This window comes from Eptatretus burgeri, chromosome 6 (genome assembly GCF_056783735.1).
Source record: "Eptatretus burgeri isolate ZD-2024b chromosome 6, Ebu_testis_v1, whole genome shotgun sequence".
NCBI lineage: Eukaryota > Metazoa > Chordata > Myxini > Myxiniformes > Myxinidae > Eptatretus > Eptatretus burgeri.
In genome coordinates this window covers 2,988,040-3,002,686 of record NC_140966.1, presented here as the reverse complement: position 1 = coordinate 3,002,686, position 14,647 = coordinate 2,988,040, and the positions used below count along the sequence as shown (strand labels likewise).

The 14,647-nt window shown below is 42.9% G+C and overlaps 1 protein-coding gene across 2 annotated transcripts in view; it reads right to left on the bottom strand.

Moving 5' to 3' along the window:
• Positions 1-14,647, bottom strand: part of GLDC (glycine decarboxylase) — a 188,413-nt gene that overhangs the window by 170,772 nt on the left and 2,994 nt on the right. Inside the window, exon 2 of one of the 2 annotated variants that reach the window (XM_085883719.1) lies at positions 14,556-14,634. In XM_085883719.1, the coding sequence (XP_085739845.1) occupies positions 14,556-14,634 (79 nt within the window). Of the gene's footprint in view, positions 1-13,417; positions 13,452-14,555; positions 14,635-14,647 lie in introns of those variants that run through there. The other variant, XM_085883720.1, reaches the window with a different exon arrangement.

The following is a 14,647-nucleotide window of genomic DNA, read 5'->3' as shown; positions in this document are numbered from 1 at the left end:
CTCAGGAGAGACAGAAAATGACATCTGTCCAACCTCAAGATTGAGCTTTCAAACTTGTCTCCCTCCTCTGAAACCTGATGACATCTGTCAAGTCAGTCTCTGGAATATTCTCCCCCCACAATCCCTTTCTTCACTTCAAATAGCAGCATAGCCACTTCATTCATGAGAAGGCCGAATGCCTCAATTCTGGGTTTACTTCCAAATCTTGTGTTCCCAACCCCTTGCTCTCTGTATCCACCCTATCTTGCCACATGCAGCTGCTCATGGACTCTGTCTTTTGTACCTGGGAAGATGGAGAAGTTTCTGGTAATGCTCGACTGATTCTGCAACTGAACCATCTGGCAAACTTCTCATCTATTTTTTTTGAACAATCCTCTTGAAGTAGTTCATTCAATCAAACTCTTGGTTCTAACTATCATATCAGATCATCCCAATCCAAAACCATGACATTATACCCCCTTTAACACCTCCCAACTCCACAGGCCTAACTATTTCCAAATTTCCAGTTTTTCCTTCCTGAGATTTTGTTTCTGAATGAATCTTGTCCAAAATGCGTGTCCTCCCATAACCTTCATTCTTCCCCAGATCCCTTATTTGTCCATCTCCCTCTTTTTTATCCCACAACTCTTGCTGTTGGCATCCCCCCTCTCTTTCGACTGTTTTTGTTTCTCATGTTGAGTCCTGATCCGGTGTGTCCCAGCTCTTCCACGAGACTTGACTTTGTATACAAAAAAAATACGTGATGAAGTCCCACTTTAGCCACTGTCCTTGTTTAGCAAATCTAAATAGGTTGATTAACATACCTCTCTCATCAGGCTGGTTAGGCATTCTGTATGTTCAGGTGGCTTCATATTTGTACTCAGCTTTTGTTGCTTTCTTAAGTCAAGACCTGCTCTATCAATCTCAACATATACACGTAATTCCTTCATCATCAGATGTTCATGAATTATTTGACCGCGTTCATTTCATCTGTTGTTTTTTCCTTTCAAGAGAATTTCGAGAAAATGTTTGGGTTCTTCCATTTATATAATACTTATTCAGATGGTACTTGGTTACCTGCATGTATTTTGATAAAGTAGTTAGCCTCTTCAGTTGTAAGTAATATCAGCCGTTACTACTGCATGCGACACAATTCATTGTGCTCCTACTTAAGCCAGCCCAACTTTTCATGTCTTGGATACGAGTTGATTCCAACGTCTCAATATCAGTGCTGCACTTTTAAAGTTATAAACAGGAAGCTCCCATGTGGTTCTTGGCAGAATTGGATAGTCATACATCCACCCTTTCATAATTCCATTGAGATGACTTTTGCTGTTTGTTGCTTCCACCATTTCAATCAGTTTCTGATTGACTATCTGTCTAATCTCATCATCCTTCAGACTCTGGAAAAGAAGCTGAGTAAACTTACTTGCTGACTTTTGGAGAAAGCAATTTCCTGTCTACCTATAACCAGTTTCAGATCAAAGGCTAAGTACTGTATCGAATGGCCATTCTTCCTTTTGTTTCACATCTGGTGTGAATCTTTTCATGGCAAGTGACCTGCATTTTGCTGGTTTTGACCTTCGTTGTCTGAATGCTTTTTGAGGAAACCACAGAACACATTTACTAATTAATTACAACATTTTGGGTCTTTTGCAAGCAGTGTAAGATCATCAGCATATGCTTTAGCTGTCGATGTAATGTTTATTCCTCCCATCGTGTACCGACGATTATTGAAACCATCCAGAAAGTCAAAGCACAAGTTGAAAGTAGCCAGACACAAGATGAAGGACAAGGAAAGTAGCCTTGCAATAAGCCCTACACCATATTGGAGCCAATCGTTCGACCATTCATCGTTTTTACTCATGTGATCCGTTGTAGCAATTAGATATTGCCTTCTTAATATGTCATAATCTGACCAATTTGCCATAATCTGATTGATATTCTTCATGGTATCTTGGAGCATTTCAGTCAGGGATTCTGCTTGTTTTGAATATCCTGGCAATTTCTCTATGAAACTTTTTTGGATGAATTTGTCAATGTAATTATTTACAGTCCAATAGTTGAAGAACTGTTGAGCAAGTAAACCAACGCCTATAATTCTTCAGGGCAATGCACGTCAAGCCTGATGGGTCCTTTGTGTTCTCCTGTTTGGAGATAAGAATCGTCTTCACAATTCTCCAGTTCAAGAGTATTATTATGATCCTCCATACGATTCAGATAGTTCCATTAAAATATCGCATTACTATAATCACCAGTTAGCTGCAAGGACAGTGTTTTTAGTACAATTAAAATATTAATATTTGAAGTCGGCTAATATTCAGAGGATAAAGTTAAAAGTGTTCAAATTGAGAGAAGTTTAAAAAAAAATTCATTCTCCCTCAAAAAAAACCTCAAAATACCATGCACATACTAACTACCTTAAAGTTCACCCAAATCAAATTAAGTAAATAAAGTCATATACTAGAAGGGCACTCGGTGGAGCGCATACCTCCGCCACGTAATACCTGATTCACGAGAACATATCTGGCCCAATACATTTTTGAAATAACATGCTATACAGTATTATATCATTTTTGGCCCGATCTCTCAATGGTGAAGAATCACTTAAAAAATTAAATAATTCTCGTATCCAGATCCAAATTCGGATCTCCACCAAATTTGTCCTCGTCACACACCCAACATGTCCACAAAATTTCATTTGGAACCGTCCACACCTTTTTGAGATATCCTGTACACAAACAGACAAACAGACAGAGAGGGGTGAAAACATAACCTCCTTCACCTTCGGTGGCGGAGGTAATAATGTTTCCTTAAAATAACTCCAATCACATCACTTATGGATATTTTTATGATCCAACCTGGATACAGTAATCAAGCACAGATGTGTAAGAGATGATACAAAATATTTTGGGAAAGTATAATCAAACTTTGATGCACATTTAGTTCACATGTTCCTATTATTATTTGATAAAACTGGCAGGATAGTCACCACCGGTAGTTGGTGGACATTGAAGATCCACCTTGCTTTTCGCAAAGACGAGGTGAGTTATCGCTGGCACCCTGGTCAAGTTACCAATTTTTACCAACACTGCAACTTTCAAAGCAGTATCACGCATTTGAGTGGTGACCTATCAAGGAAGCAGCTTCCAGCCGAGCAACATACCTTGACTACTTGTGATATTCCCCAGAGATGTGCAAATAACACAGGCTTCTCTATAACCATTACGTGAAAAAATGAATTTCCATAATTTTTGAATTTTTTTTCTTCTGCATGTTGTGAGATAATAAGTTTTATCCAGACATAGAGGTCAGAGCATTTTATTAAATGTTTCGTTGTATAAGTTTGAGACAAGGTTAATGCCAAATAAAGATACAAGGTATAAAATAAAAAAAAGTTAGTTAAAAGCAGGATTACAGAAAATAAATGGTTCAGTATCTACAACATAGATGTACAATGAAGCATCTTTGCACATTGTAAACAGCGAGGGGGAATAAATATGTTACGACAGCTTGAATGGTGAGGAGTGGCAAAGATGGATGGGAGGGGATGGAGTTATCCTCATACAAGGAGAGATGGGAAAAACATGAGGTTTTGAAAGGGATTAGTAAAGCAGCTGGCAAAGATAAAAGGCTAAGTGAGAACACAAGTCTGTGAAACTGCATGACCTGTGGTTCCCCCTGACTGAAAGTGTAAAACGAGAACTGATACACAGTATAACTGACCTTGCCATGGTAATTTGTTTTTCTATGCTGATCAAAGGCTCATGGATGAGTGTATACACATGATCACGTGCAGGGAAAATACATTAGTAGACATCAATGTATTTTACATGAATAACAAGGCAATTGGAAGACAATGGACAAACACATGTATGCTTGTATGGGATTTGAACCTGGGTTCTCTGCATCATGAGCACAACATTCAGATTAGAACACTCACAGTCCAAGCCTATACTGTATATAAAAGATTGACTCAAAAGTACAAAATCGTCCAAACGGTGCTACATGGCTTTTCACCCTTGAACAATGTTTCATGTATATTTACAAGCGATCTTTCGTGAACTCCAACCACTGACTCAGAGTACCCCTCAGATATTAACAGTGACTTTATTAATAGTTAAAGTGGATGCGAATAATGAGGTTATTCTACTGATCTTTGGAACCGTGGAACGATGAAAATCAAGTTTTTTGTTTTTTTTTTGATTCATAAACACACAAGGACAACCCAACACAACAATCAAATAGGCCTCATAAAACCAAATAAGGAATTTCTATTAAAATTTTAATAATTCTTCTTTTATATCAGACTTCAAGTTTCAATTGACGTCTTTGTTCAATTGAGGTCAAAAAAGCACACCTTTGTTCTCAGGTCACATTACACCACAAGATTAAAGCAAACAATAATAAACTGAGTTAATATTTAGCATTATAGCAATGCAGTACGTCAAGACAATACAGAAAATTAGGCCGCCATCACAGTTTTGAAGCTGCAGAGCTGATTTAATAACAAATTATTACTTGGCTGAAACTTTAATATGATGAAATTCAAAGGGAGGTCAATTTTAATCCAATTGATGCGTTCATTACATTTGGAACGGAAAACCTTGCGTAAAACCTCGAGAACAAATGCATGTCAACATTTCTCCAATGAGTGCAGATCAAAATTATCATTATTCTTCTTAAACCGATATCTTTTGTAAAAGGAAACTCAAACCTTGTGCTTGGTAAAAAAAAAGGTAAATCCACAAACAAGGCCAAGAGAAATTAAGCACGTACATTATCGTGAGTAATATTCAAAATGTATTGTGCAAAACCTTGAACATTGTCAATACCCTTATTATATTACCAACTGTCACTGTTCTTATTCAGGTTTGCCACGAGTTGATGAGAAAGAGCAGAATGGGGTGGTGGCTGCTCCATTGTTGATGATTGGCCCATATTCATCCCACCCACACCCTTTCCCAACCATATGTCCTGCGGCGCACGCAACATTCTGGCATGTAGCCTGGTCATTTTGAATTCCACATCTTGTGATGTTTGGTCGTGTGTTCGTGTTCTGTTCTTCTAAAAATGTCTTTTTCAATATAATACGACAATTACTTAAGTCACCGAACTTGGACAGAGGTTACATATTCACCCCTGTTTGTCTGTCTGTTTGTCTGTGAGCTGGATATCTCAAAAAGTTGTGGACGGATTTCGATGAAATTTGGTGGACTGATTGGGTGTGCGACAAGGACGAAATTATTAGATTTTGATGAACATCCGGATCCGGATACTACAATATTTAAAGTGATTCTTCACCATTGAGAGATATGGCCAAAAACGACTTATGGCACGATTGCTCAAAACATTACAGACAGGTTGGATGTATGACAATGAAGAATTGATTCTATTTTGGTGAAGATCCGAATGTAGTTGTCTATATGAGAAATTTTAAATTTTTTAAATGATTCTTCACTATTTGTAGCAGTACTTAGGCTTTGAATTCATCCTGATCGTACAGGAAGTAGTGAGATTTTATAAAATTCGGTCTGAACTGTTTTAATTAAATCAAATTTTATACTTGAACACTGCAGACCTCAAATTGCCTTATTGGCACTTTCAAAAACCTTTCGTTTTGCAGAACTTGGACAAAATGTTACAGCATTTTACATTATTTCAACCAATCATATTTGCTGCTCACAGACCCCACCCATGTCCTTTTTTTTCTCAAGACTGCATGGTGTTCTAAGGTATTCTATGAACTGTCTAGTTGTATATAGTGGGATACCTGGAAAATTTTGGGTATTTGAGATATTCTCTTGATGGTTCTGTTGGACCGAGCATAGGCACTTCAACCACTGCAAACATTTCCATCCATTGTCGGCTTCTACCATCCAAATTTTGCATTGTAGAATTTTCTTGGCACTCAATAGACAAATGCCCAAATAGATGCTGGAGATGATAACAAAGCTGAAAAGCGATTCCTCTCCTGAGATGATGCAAACCATTGAAAGATCAGATGATTACCAGAAATTATTACAGAATACAGTAGGTACACAGAGGAGACACTAGCAGGTCATCATGAAAATACTGCCCAGTACTGTATGATCAATATCAAGCTCGTGAATCTACTTATGGTATTCACCTGGCTATGTAGGTCAAATAATGTGGACCTATTTATCTGTGACTTTGGAAGACGATACCAGTATTCTTTGCTTTTAAATAGGCCCACTTATGCCAGATGGATGTTTTCTTATCATCTATCACTTCTCAATCTCGACAACACACATCCTGGTGTCCTTTGTATGGTAGAAGGTGGTGTCCTCTCACTCTCAGTGAGACGAACCAGCAAAACCTTCTCACGCATGCCATGACACTAATATAGACTGATAGGGTTGATCAGGTCAGGTCAGGTATGGGAGCATGTGCCAGAACAGCGCGTCGCTGTGCCCACTTTCCGCCGGTACTCCAGGGCCTCCGTCTGGCCATCCCCCAGGCAGATGCCAGGCCCATCCCCATCTCCTTGAGATGATGGTCAACCTGTTGCAACCATGAGGCACGTGGTCAGCCCACTGGCCTCCTCCACTCATGAGACTCCCTCGCTGAGAGAATCTGGTGAGCAGGATCAGCGTCAGGAAAACGAGCCACATGTCCATACAGCCGCAACTGATGCTCACGGACTATGCAGGTAACAAATCTCATCCGAGTCTCTCTCAGCAACCGCTCGTTGGACACAAAATCCGACCAGCGATAGCCAAGGATTCTCCGAAGAGACCTGGTACCAAAGGAATTAAGTCTCCGTCTCAGATAATTGGTCAGAGTCCAAGTCTCGCACCCATAGAGCAAGACTGGAAGTACCAAGGACCTGAAGACTCGGACTTTCGTCCTCCCGCACAGGTACCGGCAGCGCCACACCCCATGATCCAGTGAATCCATGACTCCCCAGGCCCAACCCAGACGTCTATTGACCTCTGACTCGCAGCCAGCAGAGACATGAATATCACTGCCAAGGTAAGTGAATCTCTCCACGACCTCAACATCCTCACCACAAACAGACACAGACAGGACAGCAGCATCCAAGATGTCACCGAAAGCCTGGATCTTAGTTTTGACCCAAGAAACCCTTAATCCCAACGGCTCCGACTCCTCATTCAGCACCTCGAGGGCCCCCAAGAGGATGTCTAAAGTCTCCGCAAAGATGACTGCATCATCTGCAAAATCAAGGTCCGAGATCTTGACATTCCCAAATGATGCACCGCAACTTGATCTCTCCGACATCCTCCCTAGAATCCAGTCCATACAAGTGCTGAAAAGTGTGGGGGCAAGTACACATCCCTAGTAACAACTGGAAATAAGTCAGAGATGGTACCACCACACTTCACAGCACTCTCAGTACCAGAGTAGAGTTCAGACATCAGATCGATCAGTTTTGGTGGCACCCCACGAAGACCAAGAATCCTCCAGAGGACATCCCGATTCACTGAATCGAACGCTTTACAGAGATCAACATAGGCTGCAAGCAGCCCCTGCCGAAACCCTCGTCTGCGTTCGGTGAGGACACGAAGTGCAAGGATACGGTCAATCGTTGACCTCTTTGGTGTAAAGCCTGACTGCTCTGGATGCTGGTGCTCAAGCAGATGGTGGCGAACCCTATCGAGAATTATCCGAGCAAAGACCTTGCCCGGCACTGAGAGCAGCGTCACCCCTCGGTAGTTGTTGCAGTCTTGGCGATCACCCTTCCCTTTCCAGAGAGGGACAACAAGGCCCCTCTTCCAGTCAGTTGGGATGATGCCTGTGTTCCAGGCAGAGCACAAAACTGCATGCAACGACACGAGTGCAGCATTTCCACCAGCCTTGAGAAGTTCGGCATGGATGCCACAGATCCCTGGAGCTTTGCCCCGTTTCAACTGGTTCACCGCAGCCCGTGTTTCCACAAGCGTAGGTGGACCACAGTTGATTCGAGGGTCAGCAACAGGGATTGTAACACCCTTGACGTCCAACTCGATAGCTGGGGGATCAGCCTGGTACAACCTCTCAAAGTAACCGGCCCAGCGGGCCTTCACTTCAGACTCCTCTGTCAAGAGCCTACCACTCTCTGCCCGAACTGCAGTGCTCCGAGGGATGGGCTTGGATGAACATAATGCGCACATAGGCCTCCTTGTCCACCCTCAGTGCACGTACAGTTTTACGCCTCAGCTCCCTGAACAGCTCAGCTCTGCCATTCAGCCTGGCCCTGCAACTCTGGTCAATGATATCCAGTGTCCCTTGAGAGAAAATTCTTCTTTGCCCTGCGGTGAGCTCCAAGGCATCCACCGGCAACATCAAGGACGGTGGTCTTGAAGGCGCTCCACAACTCTTCAGGACCCCCCAAAGCACCCAGACCCCCCAAGTGTCCACTCAGCCTGTTCACAAACTCCTCAGCTACTCTCTCATCCCTGAGCTTGGCAACATCCAGCCTAGGCTGGGATGGTACCATTCTCCAGGATTTAAGGTGCAGCTTTAGAGTTGCTACAACAAGCCTGTGGTCAGTATTGAGGAACTGAGCACTCCGGTAGACCCTGCAGTTCTGGATCATCCTCCAACGACAGTCAATGAGGACATGGTCAATCTCATTTGCCACACCGCCAGCGTTGGAATACCAAGTCCAGCGATGAGCTTGTGGGCGCTGAAACCATGAACCAGCCACCCTAAGTCCATGACTTCTTGCAAAGTCAAGGAACTTAGTGCTATTCTGGTTCATAGTTCCTGACCCATGGGGACCAACACATACCTCATAACCATCCCTATCAGTTCCAATCGATGCATTGAAATCCCCCAAGACTAGAAGTGTATCTCGTCTGGGGCACTGATCAACCACAGACTCGAGTGTGGCGTAGAATGCATCCTTCACGGTGAGATCACTCACCTCAGTCGGAGCATAAATAGAGACCAGGGAAATGACACCTAAGGAGTGACGAATCCTTAATCTCATAATACGCTCGTTGACCGGTGTTACCTCAATTATCATTGGGGTCAGCTTATTGGACACAGCTACAGCAACTCCTTGGGTATGGTAACCATCAGAGCGACCAGACCAATAATAGGTGTAACCACCCACCATTATCTCGCCGCAATCCGGTCTCCGAACCTCAGAGAGAGCTGCAATCCCGATGTCCAAACGCTTGAGCTCAGATGATAACAGAGACAGGTGATCATCCTCTCTTAGGGATAGGACATTCCAGGCACCCACCCGAAGGGACCGCCTCAGGTTAACCCAAGGAGAACGCCGTCTGATGGACGACACCTCAGCACCACTCCGACACACTCTCCCGCAATCTGACCCAGGGATGTTACCCCGTGGTTTCCCTCCTATCATCAAAGATTGGGGGTCCCGAAGGCTTTGCCCCAATCCCATCATCCGGTGAGCTGCCCTGCGAAGGGAAGCTGTGCAGGAGGTACTCCCACGGAGTGGGTTTTCAGATTTTTTTGCGTTTTTGCGTTTTGCGGAATGAAGGGTTTTACGGTGGCCGGAGTGCAAATCCTGCCACCAACCTCCTAATAATAAGTAACCCAACTGCAGGAGGACGTCCGCAGACACAGTTGGGCACAAGATATGGATGGCCGTTGGCTCACAAGGAGCTCCTCCGCCCTTTGATCTCATTTTTGATGATGCTGCATCTCAACTGACAGACCTAGGATCACACGCACAGTGTGAAACAGCAAGGAAGTGCTGGATGGTGACAAGAGCAGTGTGCAGCTCCATTGTCAATTTCCTCTACACTTGTTCTCCTGATGGCTGTAAAGACTTCATAACACTTCTTGTGATATCCAATGAAAAGACACCACAAAAAAACCTAAAGGCTTACAGGTTTCAGAAGGACAATGAGGATGTTACCAGAGTGATTGCTGACCTTGAATCTACAATGAATCCATTCACTCAAGATGCTGAAGATAAAAATTGTAGTCTCACTTCTGGGATGAAGGTTGCTGACACCATGTCTCACACGATGATTGGATGGAAAATGTGGCCGGCGTTCCGAAAAATCAGTTTTCTGCAGACGTGGATTGCAGGGTGTTTCATGTATCAGGAATAAACGGTCTTGATCTCTCTATTCGCTCGGCCGAATAATTTCTCAGTTGTTGCTATGATGCAGGAAAATGCAGGCATTGCTTAACTCTTCTCTGCGTTTGTATCTCTGGTTACATATCACTTGAGAACAGGTAAAAAAAATAAAATAAAAATGGAGAACTGATGGAAAATAATGCTTTTACAACCCCTTTATTGGGAATTATACAGGGTCCAATGATCTGCTACTCCCAAGGGCAAATAATCCACCTCTTGTACATCATCAGCATGAGCTTTCCTCAGTTGGTTTGCTATTCTTTATCAGCGTTAAGTATCATCATGAACTTTAGTCGAGGAAATGAATGCATGTTGAAACGATGACAGCCCCTTTTTTACATTACAATGATATTGAAAGAACCAGTGTTTCCTTCAATATGATTTGAACAAACATTTTGATTCATCAAATGATGAACATGAAATGCAATTACAGACATTTTCATAAATGATCGACAAAAAAAAGAGAGAATATTTCATCGATGAAAGCATGAAAACATTGAAATTGTGTATCATAATGATGTATTGTTGATGATTATAGGGTGAACAGGATAGCGAGAGGTAAGCACACTCACCTCTGGGCTGTCTAGCCTGGATTTGTATCTTATCCCAGCTATAAATTGAAATCTTGGTGGTTCACAGGTAGGATGATACATCAATGTGTATGCCGTCCCTCGGATGGATGTCAAACTGGGCATCACGTCTGCCGGAATTAGTTGTTAGATGTTAAAAATCCCACAGCATCCTTTGTGAACACTTCGGTAGGTGAGTTATCGCTGACACCACAAACAGATTAGAAATTTCTGTCACCTTCAGTCGAACCATCACACCTGGCCAGCAGATTTGTGAAACACCTGGGCCAAAAATGTTCCTCGACTGACTTCACAAGAAGGTGGGAATAACTTGCACCGTTAAATCAGTAGTTGGCATAGTTGTAGCAACGTGGTTATTTAATGTTGAAATAACTGAGCTGCTGGTGGTCTTGAGTTAAACTCAGGTATGTTTGGCGCTGATTTTGGGTACTGTACCACACGACTTGGCAGAAATTTGTGAAATAAAACAAAGTAGAAGGAAAGTAGAAAATCGAATTTGGCATGAATTTGTCGATGAATATGCCTCCACCGATGTTTCATTTCAACCCACTGTTATGTTTCACCTCAAAGGTCATGAAAAATTAAAGGTCACATGAGAGACAGCAAGAGAGAGAAAAGAGAGCCAACAGCAGATGTTTCCAACTCGAGTTATGGTCTGCAAAATTATTTTCAAAGGACACATGACCTCTGACGTTCCATTTAAAAAAAAAAAACTCCCAAATGTAACCAATTCATCATTTATTACCACCCGTGCTCGTGCCAAGTTTGGTTGAAATCCGTTTAGTGCTCCACAAGTTGTCGGTTACAAAAACCGACAACTGATGGACAACACGAATAAACAATGCGTCCAGCCTTCTGCTGCAGAGGCATCAAAATGGAGTCCATGGAAGAGAGTGGCTTTTTCATACCTTGACAACATAATATGCAAGACTAGTGGCAAATTTTCAAGGTAATGTTTACCAAGGACACTTTTTCATAGCAAGTTTGAACAAAACATGTTGTATGAATTTAAAAAATACTGTCGGACCCCACTATTCACTGGGGATAAGTTCCTGAAAAATGCTGTGAATGTCAGGGTTCGCAAATGTTGGGGCATTGTTATTTTTTAAACATGGACTCGGCTCGTTGAAGAGCGATTACACAGAATGAATCAGGACCCAAGATAACAAAGGGAACAGCAGGAGAAAGGGGAAACACCAACAGCAGGGAGGAGGCAGAAAGTAGACAGAGAAGGACAAACAAGGGATGCAGGTAACGATGAGGGGTAAGGGTGAACAATACGGATGCATAAGCAAAATTGTGTTTGATCATTTTGTAATTCTGTCAATGTCTGCTCGGGAGAGAGAAGAGGCTGCTGCCTGTCTGTCAAAAGGATGAGAGATGTCACGGCAGAGAGTGGAGTCATGAGCAGAGATAAAGAGGATTTCCGAGAGAGTCGGTGAGATCATTGACGAAGATTAGGAATAATATGGGGTCTTCAATACTGCCTTGGGGGTACTCCAGCCTTGACAGGGAGAGGAGAAGAAAGGGTTCCATTGAGAGCCACACATTGTCTAGAGTGGAGGAAGTCAGTAATCCAAGAGTGGAGTTGGCCTTGGATTCCGTAGGCAGACAGTTTGGAGAGCAAGGAAGGATGCCAGACTGTATCAAAAGCTCAAAATTTGTCCAGAGAGATGGTCCTGATCTCTTGACTGATATTGAGGGCCTCCATACATTGTTGAGAGAGTAGAAGCAGTATGTCCAAGATAGAGTGACCAGTTTTGAATCCGAATTGATGATCTGAGATGAGGCTGTTGAGAAAAGGAACGATTATATGTCGACTGCGATGATGGATTCCATGATCTTGCTGATGATTGGAAGTACAGTAAGCTAATTGGGCTGTGGTTAAGGGGATCCGTCTTTGCACCTTTTTTATATAATGCTGTGATGTTGGCCGATTTCCAATTTCACAGGTGGATATAAGAGACCAGTCATGAAGTGTATTAAAAAAAAACAAATGTGAATACACGAAGTATGAATGTACAAAACAGGTCACACTTTATGACCCGCGAATACACGAGGTTTGTGAATAGCGAATCCACGAATAGCGGGGTCTGACTGTATGAGTACAGTATATTTGATTCTCAGGAAGGTCTGAATATTTGTGTCACACATCCTATTCGGGTTCACATTCATGCAACTTAACCAAAGATAAGTCATCTTTGATTTTTGGGACTGAATGATGCAACTCTATACGGATAATAATGTGATGGTTCTGAGAACCGAGACCCCCAAGGCAACGGCACACAACATACAGTGGTTTGCGAGTCAGTTATTTCTTTAGTACATGTTCCAGATATGATCCTCCCCTTGTGTCTAATGGGTGACAAAGGGAATATGCATTGTGAGGGATTAGTTAGGTTCCCCCCCCCATTCTTCCCCATTATCTTTCCTGAACACGACCTTCTCCTCACACAACCGAGCACTCGCTGCAAGCAGCCTAATTTGCATATGCACACCAAAAACCCGTTTGAATCTGCATGCCATAACCAAACTGCAATTTCAACCACAATCACCTTCTTAATCACAATTCTCCCACATGCCAGCGACAACCACCTGCTCGGTGGTGGTTGCCTGCTTCAAATACACTCTGAACTCTATATATATATATATATATATATATATATATATATATATATATATATATATATATATATATATATATATATATATATATATATATATATATATATATATATTCAACACCACCATTCAAGCTCACCTTTCCAGCCTTTCTCCATAATCCAAATCATTGTCGCTCAATGACGTTGCTCCAACTCCACAACCACAACAGCCTCATACCTCCCCCACTGCAAACCACCCACCGGCACATCGGGACCATCATCTCGCCTTTGGTTCATGATCGTGCCCAAGCCCGGCACTGCCACAAATGGAGTCTTTACCCCAAGTCACAAGTGTCTGCTTATCATTCCTTCATATTTTTCGATCAGCAGGGACTGATATCCAGCAAGTCATCTGCGCACTTCCTGAGTGTTTGAATGACAGATGGGGCTGCAACATGTCAGCTCCATGTTGAGGCTGGAGCTCATGTGCATGGCACATTCAGAGAATGAGTGAGAATGATTCCAAACCAGTGGGCTCGCTGGATTGGATGTGGGTGACCTCACCCCAGAGCACGTCTGGACCAACAGGCATGCCACGCTCAGAGCAAAGAGGGTGGTGCGTGATCTGTGCTCCTGGGAACCACACCTACAAGAGGCAGGGATTCATCCTTGACCCCCACCAAACTCCACCCCTCCCAAGGCCCTTAAATATCGAAGCTCGTAGCTGGAAAAACAATCCACTGTGGATGCACAAAGAGCTACCAATGAGTGCTGATCATGCGGTTCCAAGTCCTACAACTTCAAACTCGGTGATTGTGGAAACACGATATTAAATATGTAATGATTGACGTGAGAATGCCCTTTTGCTATTATGAGCGGGAGGTGTGGATGGGGGGGGGACAGAGAGTTGGGGTTTGAGGTGGGGGGCAAAGATGGGACAGAGTTTGAGGAGGCAGGTTGAAATTTTTTTGGGGGTGGAGAGGTTGAGAAGTTGTTGTGCAGGGGGGTTGGGAGGGGATTGGAGGCTTGGAGTGGGGGGGGGGGATTGAAGCCTACAGGTTGGTAGGGGGAAGTTGAGGACTTGGGGTTTGTAAAGGGTGGGGTAGTTTGAGAACTTGAGGTCACATGTCACATTGTGCGAATGTTCCGCAGGTCCCTGATAGTGCTCCCAAAAGCATTGAGACAAATGGAGCACAGAGATAACATTACAAAAGTTCAACACAAGAGAAACAACTATCCAAAGCAACAACTCCAGAAGGGACCTACCAGCCCACCATCAGTAAATTGAATACTTACAAACAGGTTCGTCAAGTTGAAGATCTTTGTGGAGTCGGATATTTTGCGGGATTGTTTTATCAATGAGTTCGTCCATGGACTGAAACAAAAAT